At 34.1% G+C, this 21,445-nt stretch overlaps 5 protein-coding genes across 7 annotated transcripts; 2 read left to right on the top strand and 3 right to left on the bottom strand.

Moving 5' to 3' along the window:
• Nucleotides 1–84: 84 nt before the first annotated feature.
• On the bottom strand, nucleotides 85–3,630 carry LOC135836191 (acid phosphatase type 7). The gene is made up of 10 exons (XM_065350852.1): nucleotides 3,440–3,630; nucleotides 3,239–3,346; nucleotides 2,795–2,989; nucleotides 2,514–2,722; nucleotides 2,342–2,439; nucleotides 2,075–2,252; nucleotides 1,056–1,198; nucleotides 807–978; nucleotides 584–721; nucleotides 85–507 (listed from the first exon to the last, which is right to left on the bottom strand). Exons 1-10 carry the CDS (start codon nucleotides 3,444–3,446, stop codon nucleotides 442–444), a joined length of 1,314 nt encoding a protein of 437 aa, XP_065206924.1. The 5' UTR covers nucleotides 3,447–3,630; the 3' UTR covers nucleotides 85–441.
• A 2,176-nt stretch (nucleotides 3,631–5,806) lies between these two features.
• On the top strand, nucleotides 5,807–6,775 carry RpS11 (ribosomal protein S11). Its single transcript, XM_065350857.1, has 4 exons — nucleotides 5,807–5,965; nucleotides 6,101–6,217; nucleotides 6,335–6,540; nucleotides 6,618–6,775. The coding sequence occupies exons 1-4, from the start codon at nucleotides 5,954–5,956 to the stop codon at nucleotides 6,739–6,741; spliced, it is 459 nt and encodes a 152-aa protein (XP_065206929.1). The 5' UTR covers nucleotides 5,807–5,953; the 3' UTR covers nucleotides 6,742–6,775.
• LOC135836190 (uncharacterized) lies at nucleotides 6,616–9,088 on the bottom strand. The gene is made up of 3 exons (XM_065350851.1): nucleotides 8,839–9,088; nucleotides 7,954–8,751; nucleotides 6,616–7,874 (listed from the first exon to the last, which is right to left on the bottom strand). The coding sequence occupies exons 1-3, from the start codon at nucleotides 8,943–8,945 to the stop codon at nucleotides 7,307–7,309; spliced, it is 1,473 nt and encodes a 490-aa protein (XP_065206923.1). The 5' UTR covers nucleotides 8,946–9,088; the 3' UTR covers nucleotides 6,616–7,306.
• Nucleotides 9,089–9,237: 149 nt separating this feature from the next.
• Nucleotides 9,238–11,610, top strand: LOC135836188 (zinc finger protein 765-like). The gene is made up of 6 exons (XM_065350850.1): nucleotides 9,238–9,698; nucleotides 9,772–9,929; nucleotides 9,997–10,233; nucleotides 10,328–10,423; nucleotides 10,487–10,696; nucleotides 10,774–11,610. Exons 1-6 carry the CDS (start codon nucleotides 9,464–9,466, stop codon nucleotides 11,308–11,310), a joined length of 1,473 nt encoding a protein of 490 aa, XP_065206922.1. The 5' UTR covers nucleotides 9,238–9,463; the 3' UTR covers nucleotides 11,311–11,610.
• A 626-nt stretch (nucleotides 11,611–12,236) lies between these two features.
• Nucleotides 12,237–14,744, bottom strand: LOC135836192 (uncharacterized). 3 transcript variants are annotated; one of them, XM_065350855.1, is made up of 8 exons: nucleotides 14,389–14,744; nucleotides 14,177–14,279; nucleotides 13,944–14,068; nucleotides 13,691–13,868; nucleotides 13,523–13,616; nucleotides 13,221–13,429; nucleotides 13,041–13,131; nucleotides 12,237–12,963 (listed from the first exon to the last, which is right to left on the bottom strand). In XM_065350855.1, the coding sequence occupies exons 1-8, from the start codon at nucleotides 14,443–14,445 to the stop codon at nucleotides 12,825–12,827; spliced, it is 996 nt and encodes a 331-aa protein (XP_065206927.1). In that variant the 5' UTR covers nucleotides 14,446–14,744; the 3' UTR covers nucleotides 12,237–12,824. The 3 variants fall into 3 exon arrangements, with proteins under 3 accessions (XP_065206927.1, XP_065206928.1, XP_065206925.1); XM_065350856.1 differs by having other exon boundaries at nucleotides 13,221–13,348; XM_065350853.1 differs by having other exon boundaries at nucleotides 13,221–13,616.
• Between the last annotated feature and the right edge of the window lie 6,701 nt (nucleotides 14,745–21,445).

Genomic DNA, 21,445 nt, shown 5'->3' with positions numbered 1-21,445 from the left:
AGAAATCTGATTTCACATTTACCAACTGAAGCCAATACCTACTCAAAAAATGCGAATAAAATAACTGAAAACAAAGTCTCCAAATGCTTTTTCAGAAACATGATATTATTTTAAATAAAACTTAACATCGAATAATATCACAAATATCACATACTCGTACAACGAAGATAATTTAAAAATTTGAATAGGTGGTATATAAATCAAAAAGTAAAAGCGATTCGAACTTTCTTGTTCGATGAATAATCATTAAAAGTAAAAATAATCTAAGAACTAGAGTACGTAATTTCAAATGGCACCCAATAACGTGCGTATAATTCATGATATCATCAAGTAGGGTACGTAGAATCGATTACGTCAATTGATAATAATCAAGAACAACATACAATAATACAGTTATAACATATTGGAATTCAAATAAGTAAATAAATCGTCAACATTTGTTCATTTTTTAGGATAGGGTCCATGTTTATCTTTTATCAGCCAAACCTCATCAATAGGTTGTCCCATCTATAACATTAAAAAAATACAAAATAAAGTACACTAATATTCATCAAAATCAATCGACGAAAAAATGAAACAATACCTTATCCATCGATACTTGTTGGAACCATAAATGAGTACTATTGAAAATCTTCATTCTGGTGTATCCGTAATCGCTGCTACGGAATGCAGACCAACCCGCTGGATCGTCTACGAAATGGTCTACGAATTCGTCACATCCCTAGAAAATACGATTCGCCATATGAATCACCGTTCTATCTATCATACACGATTATTATTCTATTTCCACGAATTGATAATCTTACAGCAGATCCGGTGGTAAAATGAACCGGAGCTCCAGGATTGGTATATGGTTTATCGTAACTTCCATTGTATACTTTCTTATCGTACACAGGCCATAATCGTTCGTACGAATGTTCGTGGGCCCATATTTCCAAATCAACCCCGTAATCAAAGAATAATTTCTCTAAACCGAATCTAAACACAAGGAGGAGCACAATTTTGTAAATTTCATCGTCGTAAAAAAATTACTTATCAACTTCAAAATTCTGTACTTTTTAATAATAGGTAAACCAGTTCGGACTAGATCATCTTCGTATCTGCAATCGTCTCCATCATTATTCGAACAATACATAGGTCTGTGTCCGAAAGTTATAATCCACGGATGTTTTTTTCGATTTTCCGGTTTGTTAGCTTCCTGAAACGATGATAAAATATAAATATGTTATGTACATATTTCTACACGTGTATAAGCAATATTCAAACAATACACGAGTCTAAGAGAATAATATAGCACATGCGAACATTTCATATCATTTTATATATGTACAAGTGTAAAATGCAAATAGGAACAGAGATAAGGTGGTTTCAAAAAATCCTAAACGCTGAAAATGACTTTTGTTTTGACAAAATGACCAGTGATCACATCTTCACCTTTGACACATTTTCTTATCTTTTTAGGAATGTTCAAATAAAAAAAATAATAAAAAACAATGCTTTGAGTCATTAATCTTTACTAGAGTTCGATCACGAGTGACTTTGATGGCTCTTTCATGGATATGAAATTTATAGATAACATAAGATGAAGCTACAATGTTCTTCAGGCAGTTCAAGGTACTTCAGAATAAATTTTTATAAGCATAATGGGAATGGCTCTCAAAATTCAAATGTCACAATTTCGAAAATGTGAATTGCCAACGTCAAAATTGTGTGGTTGTTTTTTATACATTTACTTTAGTGAATCATCCATAAATTTTCATATTATCGTCCTATTTTGAATGCCTTGTAGAAAAATACTTGTTTATGTCTGAAGCGCACAACTCATTTTTTTTATTTTTTTACAATGATGAGTTGATTACTTTTTTTTTTATTTCAACTTAAATAACCGCAATGAATTAACTACTGCAGTACTTCGAAAGATAAGAAAACGCACACGTCTCTACGACTCTCGAGTTTTGACACAATTCAATCGTAAGATCTACTTGAAGAGGACAATTTCTTTATAGTTTTTTTTCCTGTTATTTTTAATATGAAGTACATAGTAAGATAAAACCGAAAAAAAAGAAGATAATACCTTCAAATCATTTTCCAACCAATAATATTGGAATATGGCGGATTTCAAACCGTAGTTCAAAAAGTAATAATATTCGGTGTTGATGCTGATGAAATGAGCTGGTCCAAGATTAAAGCTGTAGAATAAATTATCGGGTCCATTGGGTGGAGCGAATCGAGCTTTATAGTTACTAAAATTGCTGTAAAAAATATTTCAGAATTAAAAACCAAAATAAAAGTAATTAGAATGAAATCTTTTTTAGTGAATATTTTGAAATTTCATACGTACTAGGCTTGTTCGTGATTACCAGGACAAGTCATATAAGGGAGATAGGCAGCAATTGGCTCAATCTGTCTCATGAACTCATCACCAACTCGAGCATTATCCTAAAAAAAATCCCTCGATGAATACACGTTACATTAATTTATAACTTGAAATTTGAAATATAAGAGAGTAATACCGTATCCATATCGTAGGCAAAATCTCCAACATGTAACATAGCATTATACATTCCCATTTGAGCTTCGGCTTGCAAAGCAGGTAAAGAAATCGCGTTGAAATTTCCCATATCCCCAAAAATAGCTAACGTTGGAGACCAGTTAGTTGACTCTGGCGGCGTTTTGAAAGAATATGACGCAGACCATGAGAAATTACTGCCGCAACGATAGTCTGAGAAAAAGCGTTCGTTCAACAGTCATTTCTAGAGCAAATTGTTACAATTATGTGGAAAAGTTGCCTTACAGTAGGTTGTATTGGGATCCAAGCCTTGTAATGTTACTTTGTGTATGTATTGTACTCTTTCTTCGTCACCACCATCTTTGAAAGCGGATATTTTTCCCGGGTATGGACTTAATTGGTTTTCATTCGTTCCATACGCAACGTAACTACTTGTGCGATTTAGCGTACTCCATGTTACAACAATGTCAGACGTAGTTTCTGCAAAAATGTGGGTACAAATTGGTAAAAATGTTTTGCAAAAAAATTTTTCGTAGAAATAATTCGTCGAATAGAAATTTGCATATGAATACATAGAGCATAATGATTAATGTTTTGAGTTTTTTCAGCGTGTGGTCAAACAATGGATAGTAATTAAGGAATCGGATTTCGCGTTTCGATTATCACCAGCGATAAAAATAAAACACAATAAAAAAAATTAATAGCAATGATGACTAGGTACTTATTTACCTCCAAAAGAAAGATGTATCTGTTCTGGTTGCACATATAACGGAGAATCTTCGCCGCAGATGGCATAATGAATAAAACACAGCAGAGACAGCTTAATCCACAGCATACCTTAAAAAAGTACAATTTAAAAAAAAATAAATTGAAAAGTCTGAAAACATTAGTTAATGAAGCAGAAGAAAGGCGTTCTAAAGCGTCACTTACTCAACATATTTAAATAAAGTAATATCCGATTTGACTAGGTACAAATCACGAAAGTACAATATTGGATTACAAATACTTGATCGCTTACATCTGCGAACTACACTTCAACGATGTTCATGCGGTAATAAGTGATTTATGTGAACTGAACTAACTAATGATCTAAGTGGCAAAATACATGAGTACAGAAAATATGTTATCAGCATCAGCGTTTAAAAACAAAAGGAGCGAGTAACCAATCAGCTGTTTACTATCAATTAGCAGTCACCGTATCATCGGCGTCGGTCTTGTCGTTAAAAGCTGTTTAGTTGTATGTAGTTTCTTCATGTGTAAAGTTGTTATTAAAATATTATGAGTGTAATGTAAAATTCACGCTAAATTGAAAATTTTGTTTCAAATTAGCGAGCGTAAGTACTTCAGTTTGGTCATACTTAATTACATATCATAGTTTTTCCATTTTTTTGAATTTAAATATCCCACGAACCAATTTTAAAATAGTCATATGAAAATATAAACGTTATTTTATTTTTATTTATCTCTTTGACTTTTCTATATTATGCATTTTCTTTGTAGGTACAATGTACATATACCTATGGTGTTTTATTTTTCCAGGTTCGTTTGTTTGCAGTTGTACTTTGTACTTTGTACCTCTTCCTTTGTAGTTTCAGTTTGTGGTCGTTCACTTGTGATGTACTTCTAGTCTAGCTCTTCAATCTTCATTGATTGATTATTTTTACTCAACGACTGCATGATCTTAAAATGCATCCCACCTACATGCAACTCTAATTTGCATTCAGAAGAAAATTGGTGAAAATAAAAACATTCTCAAATTTAATGAACCAGAATTCAGATCAGAATCAGAACTTTGCAAAAGAATGATACCTACGAGGTCTGTCCGGAAAAAATCCGACCTACGTTCAAATCTCCCGCCACAGGAACTGGAACGCGATCTACCCAACCTAATGTCGACTACTGACATCTTGTGAAGTTCCCTGCGCAGTTATATGGCCAGCGGAATCGTTGTTCGTGATCTGTGTGCAATTGTTTGCAAAGAGATTTTTATGTTCGTCGCATTTTGGATTATCCGCTGATTACCCTCAAATCCCCCTACTTTCAGCGGTAATTCAAGTTTTGGGTACAGTCAGAAGTCGCAGTGGACTACATCTAGACTGTAGGGAGGTTGGCGAAGCTGCTAGACGCTGTGTTTTTTCAAAATTTGCTGTAGAAGATACGAGTAGTGTGCTGGAGCGTTGTCATGATGCAGGAGCCAGTCAGCACTGTGCCAAAGATTTGGTTGTTGTTTCCCACCAAATTCACGTAGAAAGCTGAAATTTGGAATGCATCTTACTTTCGACCCCTCCTCTTCCCCCACATTGGTTGGAAATAGTTTTGAGCCGTTTTGAGCGCTTCTGGAGCCTTTGAAACATTTTTGAAAATTCAAATTTCCTTAAAATTCCACTCAATGAACTTGGAAAGCTTTCGACTCACATTGAACTGGCTATACCACTACTTTATTTAAGTTATGCCCATTCATTCCTTTCAGAAGACCTTTCTCTTCATTTTGATATGTTATGGTTCGTGAAAATTCATTTCGAATCCAAAATTGAACGCAATAACGTTGTCGGTCATTTTCACTGTTTTTTCAAAATTCGACGAACGTGTACATCATCATTGCAAACAATTGCACACAGATCACGAACAACGATTCCGCTGACCATATAACTACGCAGGGAGCTTCATTAGATGTCAGTAGTCAACATTCAGTTGAGTTGATCGCGTTTGAGTTCCTGTGGCGGAAGATTTGAACGTTGGTCGGATTTTTTTCGGACAGACCTCGTATACCTATACGTATGTAATTACTGAATAGTGAATAACTGAATACTGATCGACGAGTCAAATCAAAAGCTCAAAACTCAAAGTCGCGTCGCGGCGTCGCCAGTTGGAACTAGAGTGAACTCGGCGCGGTGGAAGCGATCTCCGATTTATTATTTTTCAATTTTCATAATTATTTTCAATAGGTATCAATTCAATTTTCATTTTCAATTTTCAATTTTTCATTGGTTCATCCATTTTCATTTTTCAAATTTTCAACAAAAAAATTACTGATTTTTTCAGCGTTTTCGGAGTTTGTTTAAGTTAAGTCACTATTGGTTCAATTCCCAATCATCCAATCGGGCTAGTCTTTCCGAAATTCTACATTATTGAATTGTGAATTCTCTCTGAAAAAATAGTAGTGTAGTACTAGTACATAAAAATAAAATTTCAAATTTTATTTTTTAAAAAAAATAAAAAATTTAAAAAAAGCAAGTAGGTTTGAAACAAGTAGGTAAATAAACGCCACAGAAAAAAATGGCATACCTTGTGATTGATAACTTTCTGTGATCTGTGGTGATCATTTCTTATCCACGTTTTCTTTTCGGATGCGAATTCTTTCCCGATTATGTCAAACTTTTGATCGAAAATTGAGTTTAATCTCTTAAAATTAAGTGATTTCGAAAATATTCCATACCCATCATCATGGCAGATCAGGTAAAGTACCACAATTTATGTTTTTTACGTACTAAGATGTGGTGTGAAGTGTGTTGTATCATCAACAACATACCGGATCGAAAATGAGTTCCTCATGTGATTTCTCCATTAACGCGTTTATGATTTATTTTGCAGAATGAAAGAGCTTTTCAAAAACAACCAACTGTATTCTTGAACCGCAAATTTAATACGAAAAAGAAGAAGTTGAGGTATTACAAAGATGTCGGCTTGGGTTTCAAAACACCCAGAGAAGTGAGTCAATATTGCTTTAGTATTATTTAAAATCCGCATTCGTCGATATCGTGTATTATTTTATATCATTTTTGTCTTTTCGAATGATTATATTAATATCTTCGTTGGTTCCATCAGGCTATCGAAGGCACTTATATCGATAAGAAATGCCCTTTCACCGGCAACGTATCCATCCGTGGCAGAATTTTGACCGGCGTCGTTCAAAAGATGAAGATGCAGAAAACCATTGTTATCAGACGGGACTATCTTCATTATATTAAGAAGTATAATCGTTTTGAGAAAAGACATAAAAATATGTCTGTGCATTTATCACCGTGTTTTAGGTACGTATCGTGTACATCGAGTGTGTTCTATGGGTCTTTAATTTTTTATTTGTATATTATCATGTGTGACTTCACAGAGATGTTGAAATTGGAGACGTCGTAACAATAGGAGAATGCAGACCGTTGAGCAAAACTGTTCGTTTCAATGTTCTGAAAGTTACTAAAGGCCAAGGATCGAAGAAAAGTTTCAAGAAGTTTTAATATGTAATGAGTTAATAAACCTTTTCTTAAATTAGTAGATTTTGATTATTTATGGATATTATTATCGAAAACTAAAATGATTCTACCTAGAATACAGGTATCGTAATAATCCTTTTGTTGAGGTGAACAGCAACTGCACGATTACCACTGTAATAAAGTTCATCGAAGTTGTAATCAAGTGATGAATCGTTTCAATCAACGTAAAGGAGGAGAAAAAAATGAAGATACGATATTTATCCAAATCTTTTATTGATTATTATTCAAAGAAAAGATTGATAGTCTTAGAAATAAGGTAAAACCGTTCATCGAGTAACGGTACTAAATTAAAAAGGAACGATCCCAGCACCTAAATCGAACATCTCATAGAAACGTTGATTAAATAATACTTGTATCATTTCTTGAAAACAACCTGCTTTCTAAAACTTAACTAATACTGCCTTTTACTAAAATTAATGAGAAAAAAAACATGACGAAAACGAAACTCCTGATAAAAATATTAATATACAATACCTAGATCGGTAATATAATCTAAACGTACAAGTGTTTATCACATCAAAAGTAAAAATTACGTAAAATATTTCTTCTTACGTACATTCGTAGAGAAAAATTTATTCGCTTTTTTACGAACAATTTGCTCGGTGGTAGGCGAATTTCGCAATTTAGTTGGAGTTTCCGAGCTCGTAGGATCAACTATGAAGCTATTCCAATAAGACGACGGTAACTTGAGTAATTCTTCTATCACACTGGTCGGAATGTCAGAAAGTTGATTTTCTTTATCGTCAATATGCAAGCCGAATACAATCGGCCCGAAGACGACCGATAATTTCGAAGCGGACATTTTGCAAGAGGTTGAAAATGACACACGACGCAGATGAATGATCAAATAAGCTAAAGTATCTCGATTAGCTTGAGGTAACTCGGAAATCGCATAATACAAGTCGTCCTTATTCTTTTCCACGATTATTTGAGCAAATGTCTCGTGAAACATCTTGGGTATGAGAGGAAAGTTATAGAAGAAGCTTTTCAGAAAAGTTGCAATCGAGTGAACGTTGATATCTGATAAATCGATGTCTGTTTCGGAATTATCAAATTTTTCATGCAAAGTCATAATATCTTCTTCATCACCAACCATTCTGTAAAACAAAAAATTTGTATTAAAATTGTGTGAAATGTACAATTTCATCACTACAGTTCAGTTGAAGCATTCGTTACCTATATAATCCAATTTCTTTGAGTCCACGTTTCTCTATCTCATCAATGCCGTGAATAACAGCCATAGGAATCATAGGAGGAATCAACGGAGCTAGTTTAGAAATACAACGTTCGTTATCTGATTCGTACAGAGTACGATCGAGTGACGCATTCAAAAACGGAGATTTTCGAGACAACGGAGTACTTCCTTTTCGTGGAGAAAAATACGAGGGACTAGAGTTTTTTGTAGGAGATACTGCGAAAGTTTCATATCGGCTTTTGAAGAATTTCTCAGATTCGTATTTCACTGGAGTAATTTTAGATAACGAATTGAAAATTTCATCTGCACATGGTTCCGGCGACTTCTCACATTCTTTCAATTCTTCGATACCAGGATAGGAAATATCCGGAGATTTTATTTTAGTAGTAGTTCGGTAAGAAGATTTACTGGGCATGGTGAAAACTCCATAGGAATTCACGTTTGAATTAATACCGGAACTACTCGAGCATTGAAGGTGGGCTCGATGTTTGCGAAAATTACTCGTCAAAAGGTTACTTTCGTTCAAGTCGTTTTCTGCCATTATAAACGAATTTGTCGCAGTGAAGAAATCATCATCCGAAATGCAATCTGAAAAAATGTCTTTCTTTCTCGATTTCTCTGCTAATTTTGATTTCAACGTTTCCACGATTTTTTCGTGTTCTTCTTCGGATTTCATTCGAAGATCTGTTTCAAATTTCAACTTCATTTTGGCAATTCTCAACTTCGCTTCGAGAGCTGATATTTTTTCTTTATACTTCATTTGTTGCAGTTTTATCGATCTAAAGGAAAATATCCACAAGTGTTTATAACATTAGGTACAACTCTAATCAAATAATCGTGAAAGATTTCAGTATAATTGTGTTTACCTTAGACATTCTCTATCGAAACTCATGTTGAGAAGATCATTGTACTTCTGCAGCAGATCATCCAGACGTTCTATGAAGGTCTGTACATTATCTTCGGAGCTCATCATATCTAGAAAAGGAAATGAAAAACTTGCTGTTAAACATTTCAAATTTTGTGAAATTACTCATCCATCACAGGAACAGGACCAAAGGCAAAGCAAAGCTCAACTCAAAGCTGTTGATTCAAAAAAAAAATTGCGCTTACTCTGCACTTCAACTTTATTGACTTCCAGCAACAACCATTTTGCCAGGTGTGCACTATCGACCAATCAGAATCGAGCATTCCTGACGTCATCAGCCTCGCACCCCTTGGCCCCTGTACCACACCTGGTAGTTTACGAATATCGTTCACATTCCTCTTCCGTCCCGTTTGTGTTTACGTTTTGAGTTTTCCAACTGTTAATTTTTTTTTTAAATTCATTGTAATTTTGCAATTATTTTCGTATTTTATTTATTAACTCCTCGTAAATGGTTTAAATTTGAAAAAAATCGGATTGTGGGAGCTCAACGTGAGCTTTTTAGTGCGGTATTATACATAGGCAAGGTTCAGTGCCACTCTACGAGTCAGGTATATGAACTTGTAACGATGGAGAAATTTATCAAAGTATCAGCGAAGGATGATGATGCTCACGAAGATGTGCCTTTGAACGACGACGGAGCTTTATCGTTAAATATATTACGAAAATATTTCCCAAGAGCTATCGGTTTGAAATATTTCTCCGAGGTTGATATCAGTCATGAGATTGATTTGGACGATGATCGATTCTATCCGCCGTTGGGTCTATGGGGTGATCTGACTTACTATTGTATTTGCACCGAAAGTAAGTCGTTCATATTTCATATTGATCAATACTGTAGAACGATTTATACATCATTCTTTGATTATTTTTATAGATGAATTCGTCAACGTGAAATCAGAACCATGTATAGAAGATATACATTGTATCGAAGACGATGGCAAAAACAACTCGTTGAACATGGTACACATTTCAATCAGTCAAGCAAACAGAACTAAAAAGAAATCTTACAAACCGAAAGGGAAATATAAAAAGGTACCTTCGACATTTTACATTCAACTTACTACGTCAATAGTCTAATTCTGATTATTTTTTGCCACAGAGGAAACCTCATAAATGTGACATTTGCGGTAAAAATTTTCGTAACCAGGCGTACGTCGAGACACATAAATTAATGCACACCGGAGAGAAACCGTACGCTTGTGCTCACTGCGACGAACGTTTCGCCAGACAGGATTTATTACGAATACACGGAAAAACCGTACACGATATACGTGTTAGGCCTAAACGAGAGCCAGTTCAACGTTCACCTACTCACAAACGCGAGAAACGCAGAACGGTGTGTATTGTGTAAATTATACCCCAAGGTACCTACCGTCTAGTCGTATTTTTCAAGAGCTACGAATTAATCAACATTTATGTTCACTTCGTAGGACGATATATACGTCTTCGCTGAAGTGAAAAAACGTAAATATACGCGCAGAAAATCGAAAAACGGTGAAGAAGAAGAAGAACCGGAGGAAGAAAAAGTACGACGTTATTATTCTCTTCGTTAGTTTACAGCTTTATGTAATCTGATGGTAATTTTACAGACGCGCAGTAAAAACTACCAATGTGTAAATTGTTCCGAATTTTTCGTCAAGAAGGCGAGCTTGAGAAAACACCCTTGTATAAGTAACCAAACTCAGTTCACTTGTGAAGAATGCCACCAAACGTTCGCCAAACTGAATAAATTACGTTTACATCTCTATAAATGTCACGCCGATCAAAAACTCGTCAAAAAAGCACCACTTTCTCCATCGGTAAGATATTCGTACATTTGTCATCTTCAACGAAACACTTCAACCTGGATTTTTTTACTCATTGATTTCTCTTTCAGGCTGTCGATCCTCTAAAATCGACTATTACGTCGTCAAAATCCAGAAATAAATGTAAATACGCCAACGCGGACCTCAAACAAGAACCAAGTGATATGGAAAGCTCCGACGAAGATGTCAGCTACTGGGATTGTTTGAATGAAAACGAGCACAGTTCGTATATACCGAAATGCGACTGTATTCCCGATTTCAGCATCGTCGACTACATCGAAGCTAAAATACCGCCGGAAATTTTGACCAAATTCCGATTCTGTAAACAGAATAATATACCATGGACTGGTTTCCTAGGCTATAGCGCGTTGTACAAATTTTGGGCCCGGATCGTTATCGATAATCCGACTGATGATGTTGAACACGACGACGATGCTGTCGAATTGCAACATATTTTAAAAGAGGAAGATGTCAGCGAAAGTGACAAATTAAACGAATCCGTGACTGAGTACGTGATAGCCGAAGTAGACGCCGAAACTAGCGAAGCTACTGCTGAAAGTACACAATTTCTGAGCAGTATCGAAGATCTCGTCACGTTCGATAATTAATTCATTGTTTGATACAAATGAAACGCTGAACTATGAACTTGAATATGAACTGATGAATATTCAAGTTTCCGTCTTGTGTTTTTTTTTGGGTGGTCTGCGCTTTTATTATGTGATTGTATATTCCGTTAAGATTTAATCATCCAATTTTTAAACGTACAAACCGTTTTTATGCGCGGTATCGTTGATACAAATCATGTATGTGTTATGTGATCGTGGTAGTTTTCTTATTCTTCCTCTTTTTTATTTGTAATGATCATTTTGTTATTCGTAGTAAATAAACGAATGTTTGTTTCTTATAAATGGATTATTTTATCTTGCTTGTAATTTTAAAACGACTTGAGAACAAAGAGCAACTTTTATAAGCGACGTTGTCAGTACTCGATGAGTCGATGCTGCTTGGGGCGAATTTCAAATTTCAATTCACTATCATAATGCGTTGAATTTGCTACATATCCGTGTGCTATTCAAGCTACTCTGATACATACAGATATAATTTCGTAGAAGAAGGAGGGAGTTTCAAGAACATCTTGGGTGAATTTCTGAAAGTTCATGCGAGCTTCGACGAAGTACGTGACGGAATTCTTCAGAGAAATAACTTTGCAAAGAAGAATTTTTCCACAGAAAATTCTCAAATTTTCCGAAAAATTCTTCAGAACAAACATTTAATGGAGGAACATTCTGGAGAAAAAAAATCTCAAGGTAACGACTTCTCGGACCATTCTCTATGGGAAAAGTAACTAGACAAAAAATTTCAATTTGGGCAAACAAAATTTTTCGAGAAAAATGTATTCAAATGAAAATTTGATAACTGTCCGGTAATTCTCTGAAGATAACAAATAACTTTTTGTTCTCAATTTACTGAAAAGTTGGATGCTGATTTAAAGACTTGTAGAAAAGTTCAACATAAATCAAATGGAACTACGGAAAATCTTCATAAACGAATTTATTCGAAATAAATACCATCTTGTACAAAGTATATAAAATATCAAAATGTACCTACACAATTTACACTGTTCGTCTCGATCATCAACAAAATAGATATTCACATTTCGTTTTCGAACGAGGTGAAAATAAATAAAAATTAAACATAAATATAATATACATATTATTCGTTCAAAAAAATTGCCTAAGAAAACTCTATTTTATGTCCTCTAATAAAACGCACAGTAAAATTTAATGGTAATCTATTCAAGTTCATATAGCATGCAAATTACAGTAAAATAGAACGAATTTGCATACTTAGAAATAAGAGCTACGTAGAAATAAATTCTGAATACTATAATATTGATAAAATCAAAAAAATTATTGAATCGTCATTCGTCGATTCTAAATCACAAACTATTGAATAATAAAAATGTCATCAAAACAAGAAAAAATAATATAATAGGTAAGTAAAGGATGGGAACAAAAAATTAAATCTTCACATTATTGTAAAATATTTTTGTCTTGATCAAAAATTAAATATTGTATAGCAAATCATTGCTACAAACAACGATAGAATAATATTAACTTAATTATAAATTACACCAATCTTTCTCAGAATTGCGTCTCCGGGGGATCTTGAGCTTTTCCCGAATTAGATCTTCAATTAATACTAATCCTTTGATATTCAAATGTATCAAATCTTGTCGAGTACACTCGCTGTCAAAATACCTATAAATAAAAGTAACATTAGAGCGTGTTATGGCTTGTGATGTATAAACAATAATCCATTTACTTAAAAAGCATACTTTTCGAAATATTGTTCGTTGATCTTTTCGGATAGATCTGATCGTGCTGGATCATCATCGTAATACATAACGTCGTTATGGTCATCTTGAGCTGAACAAGAACAACAAAAATAAAGCTCTAGAATGCATTTCAATACAAATGATTACAATAATTTTGTTATCCATCTATCATTAATATACCTATGTTACACAATCTGGATGCTAGTGTCTGTCTTTTAGGATTTGGAGTGGGATATTCCATCGAACTTCTTTTACCAGAAGGAGTTGTAGTTATTGATATATCACCGCAGTCGTCGTCATTTTCATCTCTGGAATCATCGTCCGAATCAGAATCGTTAAGAAGAATCGTTCTATCTGTCTCATCTCCAACAATAATGCGTAAATTTGTCCTAATTTTTCCAAAATTAGAGGTAAAATTAGAGCTAAAAGAAGGGAAAGTATAAGACTTTCGAAAAGAAGGACTGGAAGAATTTGATACTAACGATGAACGCGACGATAATGAAAGAGGACTACAAGATAAATCATCACTTTTAATAAATTTAGCATACGCATCGATCACTTTTATCCCATTTTTATCTGTAATCAAATAAAAGTTTGTTAGTTTCAAAGTTCACTCAAAAACTCAACTCGAGCATTCTAATAATACTTACCCCTGAAAGTCAATATATGCTCATTATATTGTTTCAATGTCTTCCAGTGTTCAGAACTTGATGCAAGTCGAGGAACTGGAGGAATAGTTAATATTACCAATTCACGAACGCCTTTCTTGCCTATCAAATGGGTAATCAATTCATGGAAACTTGAACGTAATTCCACACTATTCGTGTTCTGAAAAATAATAAATCCAACATGATTTCAATGAATATCATACTTTTATACGATGAAATATTACTTAATACGTACTTTTAGTAAGTCATTCGTACCGATCATCAATATTACTCTACTGTAAACAGGATGAAAGTTACTTTTGATTCGATCGAACAACTCATTTGTTTTCTGTCCACTAACGCATAATCCCAGATATGCAACTAGAATAATCATATAAGAATTATTATAATTTTCATCGTTTTAATACAAAAAATTGGTACGAATTGGCCGAAGAGACGTAATGAGTTTATATGTACAATGATACTTACGTCCTTTTTCTCGTTTACGAGATTCTTTCAGAACCTTTTCAGAAAATCTTAAGAACTGACTATCACCAATGAGCTGATACCCTTCAAATACAGGCTGGATTTCCTGTAAAAATATCAATAATCAGAGTTACTTGAAAGTTTCAAGAGTATAGAAAACTGTCGTCGGTAGAAAATTCGTATCAAATATCTTATTGTACTTGCACAGTACTTACTTCCGATCCTTTTGAAATCCTATCGCTGTAGAGACGTCCCATAACACTGCAAGACATTTTCTAAAACTCGTTGTAAAACTATTTAAGATACGAATGATAATCCTGAAAAAGGTAACAATTGTAAGAACTATTCAAGAGTCAAGACCGGTAACTACAAACATGTCTATCGATACGATATTCAAATTAAACAGCGATAACTGAACGTAGACGTTTCACGTGGATTACCACAGTCACAATTGATGGATTTAGTCAATTAAATTGATGCAATTAATCATCAAAATTGAATAATTTCAGAAACAAAAACTATAAATAGTAAAATTCTTCATTATCAAATTTTTCTCAAAAATGGATGCTGTGTTGATGTTGACATAAAAATGAGAAAATATTCTGCGCAGTTTCAGAAGCTTTTTGGCTGTAAGTGGAGTATATGAAAATTTTTTCAAAAATTTTTTTTTCGTTTTTTTAATTTTTTTTCTTTTGATATCATTTTCTGAATGTTTTTTGAAGGAAAGAAATAAAAGAATATATATCAAATAGAATTTTCAAATCAAAATTCGTTAAATGCATAAATTTTCTACATTCGTGTAAAAATTTGAAAATAATTATTCACATAAAATTTAATAAGCGGAATGGCCTTATAAAGTAGGGAGAATAGCTGATTTTTTTTTACTTTTATTTTTTTATTTTGATTTTGAACAGATGATTGTGATTGATGATGATCAATCAATGCGCGTCGGAGAATCAAGAATGTCGAGGTGATAGTCTACTAAGTAAAAATTAGTGATACCGAACGCATGGACAAATATCGTTCTTTCGTTTCAAGTAAAAAGAATGGTGTATTGTTGGCGTTTCTCGCGTATGGTTGCGTTAGTTGTACCTTGTATCTCCTACCATTGTTATGCTATACCTGTTTTTATTTACATGTACCCAACCCTGATACCTTTTTCTCTTTTATTACTTTTTCAACCAAACCTTTTTTTGCCCTATTACTTTTTCATCCACTCTACGAGTAGTGCCGGTACACCAGTAGGCTGCTCGGACGCATAACTTCTCACTCTCTGTACTTATGAGTTGCCTACCGATTCTTAATAAAGGCGTAAAGTGGTAGGTATTCTACTTCATTAATTTTATTTATTTATTTATTGCAGGGATGGAAGAGCCTTGAATTCAGGGCTCCCGCTCTTGGCTCTGGCTCAGCTCCCCGCAAGTTTCAGCTCTGGCTCGCTCTTGGCTCTTGGCTCTTTTTCTTTACATGAGCTCTTTGGCTCCTTGCTCGCTCCTCAATTCTTTCCGACTCCGCTCTTTGACTCTCGGCTCCCTTTTCCAATTTCTCGGCTCCCACTCCAGCTCCAGCTCTGGCTCTTGGCTCTTTAAATTAGAGTTCAAAATTCGTGAAAAAGAAAAAGAAAAACGATGAAAAAAATTAAAATACACTGCAGTTATTTTCATTTCATTTCTGAATGAGGAAACAAACTTAGAAATTCTTCATTTTCATCACAAATGTGAGTTGAAAGTAGAAATTTTTAATAAAATTGTGCGCATTTTTTTACTTTTTTCTCTACTTTTAAGGAGCCAAAGAGCCTGAAAAATTTTGTGGGCTCCCACTCGGCTCTGGCTCTTTCCAGGTTAAAGACTCCTTATGATGATGGCTCTCTTGAGTAAAATAAGGAGCTCTTTTGCAAGAGAGCTCTTGATGTTTTTCTGCACTTTCATTTATTTGGCTCTTGGCTCTGGCTCTAGCTCCTCAAAAAATCCGGCTCTTTCAGACTCAGGCTCCGGCTCGCTCCCGGCTCTTCCATCCCTGATTTATTGTAACTTCAACTTGATAGACTATAAAGTATAAACCACCTACCTATGTGATTTTGCGTGCATAATAAAAATTGTTAACCAGATGTTTTTCACATTTACGTATCCCCCCCCCCCCCGGGTGAATGATTGTTATAAAAACATTGTATTTGAAGCATTATTCTAGGTATTCACATGTCTTTTAATTTGAACTTCGTCGGAGAACTTCAAAATTCAAAATAGCAAATAGCAAATTTTTTCAATGAAAGGAGTTTCGCTTATAAATAATGTGTAGGTAAGTATCTTGTGACAAAAGGCTGTTTGTTGGACAATTGTAATGAACTTGAATTTGATTAGAAAAAAGAACACGACGTGCCAGATTCTCGTTGCATAGGGGTGGAATTTGAATACAACATAGATGCGTTGACATTGACAGTGAATAGGTAATCTATACAAATCCCAGCATAATGATGAATTTTCAAATACCATGTAAAGGCGTGAGATACAATGTTTTGGGGAGATTCAAATTAAAAATTAAGCTATAAGAAGACCTTGACCTATTCAAAAACAGTTCAGCTATCAGAATTTTTCTAAAACATAACTATGGAATATTAAAACACAAACAAAAATTTTACGCTGTCATTAGTTTATTTAGAAAACCAAAACTCGTATACTTATGTACATATAATACATAATATGTACATTTCATACAATTGTGAGCCAGTTACATGGAAACAATCATAAATATAGGTACATAGATAGGTAATAGGTATTTATCTACAAATATTACAGGCGTTAAAGATGCGGCATGCGGCGCGGGGATCTATAATGATCTCTGCAACCTCCTGTCATCTTTCCTTCTCTCCTCTCCTTGAACCAGTTTTTTCACTGTCCTGCTTTTTTTCTCCTTGTCCCTCTCTATCTTCTTCTATCGCCTACACTGTCCTTCCTCCTTTCTCCTGTTCCTTACTATTATAAGACATTATTTTAAGTCGTTACCTGTACAGCTACGAACATAACTCATAAGTAGGTATGTACATACCTATATTTTAAAGTAGCTTCGGCGTTAATTTATTTCGCAAATACGAATGACCGTTACGGCGTTACGCGCTAGAACCTATCCACGATCGAGGATGGTGTAATCCCCGCAGAGAGACGCGTACTTTTAAAACATTGATTTTTTACGTATAAAATCAATGCTTTAAAATTTAATTTTTTCGTGCTCCCATCCCATGGCCAATGTTGGAAAAATGTATAAAAAATCAAAAAATGAAGCTGTGATTTTTTTGACAATATCTTGTCTTGGACAAAATCTACCTAACCACCCTCGCGCCTCCCTAAAAATATCTCCCTCCGTTCCTGGAACAATGTTAGTTCACTTCAACCGACGCCTTCAAGTGGGAAAAATCAAAAAATTGAAATAAATCAATGTCAATAGGTAAACTTTTTCTCTAATCAAAGGCGGACTGACCTATGATGTAAGCTGACAATCGCTAGTTGTTCGGAGCCTCCGGAGTCTGTTTAAATTTTAAAAATGTACTATTTTTTCTTACTATCTCTAAACATGAATTTTCACAATTTTTTGCCTCGCTTCCCTCAGGCCAGTTTGATTTTATTTCATTTCAAAATCGAAATTTTCAACTCACATTCAAATTCTAAAGTTGTGTTGTCAAAAAAAGAAATTTATCATAAAAAACATTGTTTATTACCTGTCAAAATACAAAGTTTTGACATTTTTTGCCCTCTTTCGTTTGGACTCTATGTTTTTCCAAATTGAGATCAAACTTTTATAAAAATCTATTAGGTAGGTATTCTTTACTCTCACTCCGCTAGGGCCTGTTTGCATTTTATTTTCAAACTAGAAAATTTTAAAAACCCATCATTCAAAATCTAAAATTTTGAGCTAAAAAAGCGAACAAATTTTTAAAAAACGTTTTTTATCTATCCAAATCAAATTTTTAAAAGCTGTGGCCCTCGCTTTGCTTGGGTCAATTTCTATCTCTTTTCTAAACCAAAAAATTCGTTTTTTGAAACTTCCATACTACATTCAGAAGGAAAAATTCAAACCATCGTTGATTGGTCTTCAACCCTCCGCAGGGATGGGGGGAATGCTTGATTTTCCAAGTACCTAACACAAAACTGAATCATGTATTTGAAAAACAAATCATGGACGTGCGATACATTGAATAGTACATTTTCGATGTCGCTGAATATGAAAATTAACTTATTTTTTGAATCCAACCCCTTAATTTCCCGCTGTACCCTAAAAGAAGGCCAAAATTTTGAAAAACCAAGAAAAAAATCGAGTGATGTATTGAATGGTATGTTTTTGAGGTCGCTGAGTACGAATATGAACTTATTTTTTAAATCAAATCCCTCAATGTCTCGCTGTGCCCTAAAAAGAAAGCCAAAATTTTTAAAAATCACAGATCCTACTCGCCTTTCATTCATCCAATGGGATAGGATCTGCTGTTAAAGTTTCATAAATTTCTTTTCGGAAATTATGTGCATCAAATGGTCCTTCCACAGACTCATTTTCTATTATTTGTTTTACGAACCAACATACAAATACCCCACAACTATGAGCATCTTGTTGCATCGCATGCTTTGGGATTATTATTTTCCAACCTGCATCCACACAACTTCCATGAAAATTTACGATAGTACATGCAAATTTTATTAAGGAATTTTGGTGTGGATGTTGTGCAAATGTGCTTTGGTGGTTGGAATTGTATATGTAAACTTTTTTATTTTTCATTTCAATGACCATTAAAAACCAGTGGTTGCGGGCTTGATTGAGATTGAGAGGAATAAAGAAGGTCTGTGCTCCTAAAAATTTTAAATTGTCCTCAGTACCAAGCATCAAAAATCTAACATTTTCCAAAGAAGTGGGTTCGCGATTAATCATTTGGACTGCCATTGTTTCTATTGCAAACAGTTCCTCATTATTAGTAGTTAATATGTACAAATACGCATCAATTACAAAATCATACAGCCAACCTCTAGTGAAAGTTGGCACAAATTTGTGAATAAGTTGGAAATCCTTTGCAGGGATATAATAATCTAAAGACTTGAAATATAATGTAGAAATTGGATATCTATCATTTTTTTCTGTTATAGATTTTTCATATTGTCCTATTGTAATTTCTGTTTTTTGAAGATCGCGTAGGGTTACCCCATCCTCCAGGGGAACTGTGAATGAAGCATATGGAGAAGGGTGACTGTTCTGTAAAGAAAAGTTGATTTTTTTTCTTGACGAAGTATCACGTTTCGTTTTTCGACGCTTATTGGTCCTATATAGCTGCGCTTGAGGTGTAATTTTGGTGTTTGGTGAAATATGTTTTACAGGTAAAGACACACTAGCACTAATGTTAAGCGGCGATTTGATTGAAGAATAAATTTCGCTCGCTTGTTTCATATTTTGATAAAGTAGTTTTAGACAGGAGTCATTCATGTCAACATTTTGGTCATCTTGGAATAAATCAGCCATACTTGTGTAATGTTGCTTAATGCGATCATATAAAGAAACTGCCTTGTTTCCTTTAGAAATTGGACTGAATAATTTAACACTGCTTTGAGACGATTTTGCATCTGTATTAGATTCTGAAGAAAATTTTGCCAAACTTTTATGAGGACTTAAACAGAGAAAATGCACTTTATGGATATGTTTGCAGAGGGGGAAAGGGTCTGGGCAACTACAAGAAAACATATGAGCACAAAGGTGATTACAAGGCTGTTCTGAGCATTGTGCGAAACAATGATCACGATTCAGGCAGTGAGCACGATATTGCACAATTGTGTAAGTAATAGACTTCTCCGTTTGTGATTGAATTTCCCAACTTGTACCAATTTTTTTTACATCTTCGTCTTTAATTTTCATGCCAAGTTCATGTTTTTTCTGCATCAAATGTCCGATCTCATAGATATTGGGCTCTTTCATTCTAATTTTGCCTTCACGTTCAAGAAATAGTGTTATTTCAATTCCCAAAAGCTTTTCTAAAAGTATATCAAGTCTTTGATTTGGACGTCTTTTAAAAGTGAATGTTTTCAAACGATTATGATATGATTCAACATACATGTTTGTATCAGATGTATAATACCACTTTTTACGAAAACAGAGAGCCCATTCTTCTGATCTGTCTTTGTAATTTGTTTCATAGTAATTCACAAATTCAGCAGACTCTTCGTTTTTTTTATACTTGTAAATGAATGCAGTTTCTAATTCTCGGAAATCTGTGATATTTCTAACATTTAAAATTTCATTAAGAAAATCAGAAATTTCATTTCTCAGTTCAGAATCTTTGATTTTGGTCTTTAAATTGTTTTCCCATGCTCTAACAATATGCCACTTACACAAGTAGTGCTTTGCTTGGTTGAAAATTTCTAATAATGAGTTTGAAAGAGCACGATCATCATCTGTCATTACAGATTTTACAAAAGGCACCAACTCCGCTTCAAAATTAGAAAATAAGGCCGTCAATGTTTTTTGGTCCTTAAAATTTGTAAGGAAATGTGCTACAGGATAACCCTTCCCATATTCATCAGCCACAATGAAGTTGTATAAATAAAATCCATACCTATTTGTATCAAAAGTGTCATCAACATAAACCATACGAGATGCTCCTTCTTTGAATCTATCTAACTGACGCTTTCTTTGGATGCCCAATGCAAACAATTCATTACTATTGGACAATTTATCCAACAAATTATTGCCAATTTCAGTTGACAGTCCTTGGGGTTTGTATACTAAAATGTGTTCCTTATTATTTTTAACCCACAAAAGTACAGATTTTTCGTCTTTAGGATGCAATAATGTCGATTTATTTACCTCATAATTTAAATCTCTAATTCTACGTTGAGATAGGAAATGAGTATGTTTTTCTTTGCCTTCATATGCCTCTGCAATACCCTGACCTTCTTGGTAGTGCTTTAATATTTTATCAGATGAAATACCCAAAGATAAAGCCTTTTTTATGTCTTTGGTGATTGTTTTTGGAAATCTATGATTTTTTACATCAGAAAAATCCAAACGATGTGAGTGCTCCATTATATATTTCACTTTATGGTGGCCACTTTCATTTATTTTCACCAATAATCTGCTCGGACAGTACTTTTTTGGAATTTTTTTCAATTTTGGGCGCAAAAATCGGGTTTTGTAAGAACGAGCACGGTCATACTGGCACACATAATAGAAATATTGCAACGGCCAAAATTGTGATTCCAAACTTATCCGATAAATTTTCCAATTTTTCGAGGCATTCGCGAATTTTCT

This window comes from Planococcus citri, chromosome 2, assembly GCF_950023065.1.
Source record: "Planococcus citri chromosome 2, ihPlaCitr1.1, whole genome shotgun sequence".
NCBI classification, from domain to species: Eukaryota; Metazoa; Arthropoda; class Insecta; order Hemiptera; family Pseudococcidae; genus Planococcus; species Planococcus citri.
The sequence above is the reverse complement of the archived record's forward strand: the minus strand, read 5'-3'. Positions and strand labels throughout refer to the sequence as shown.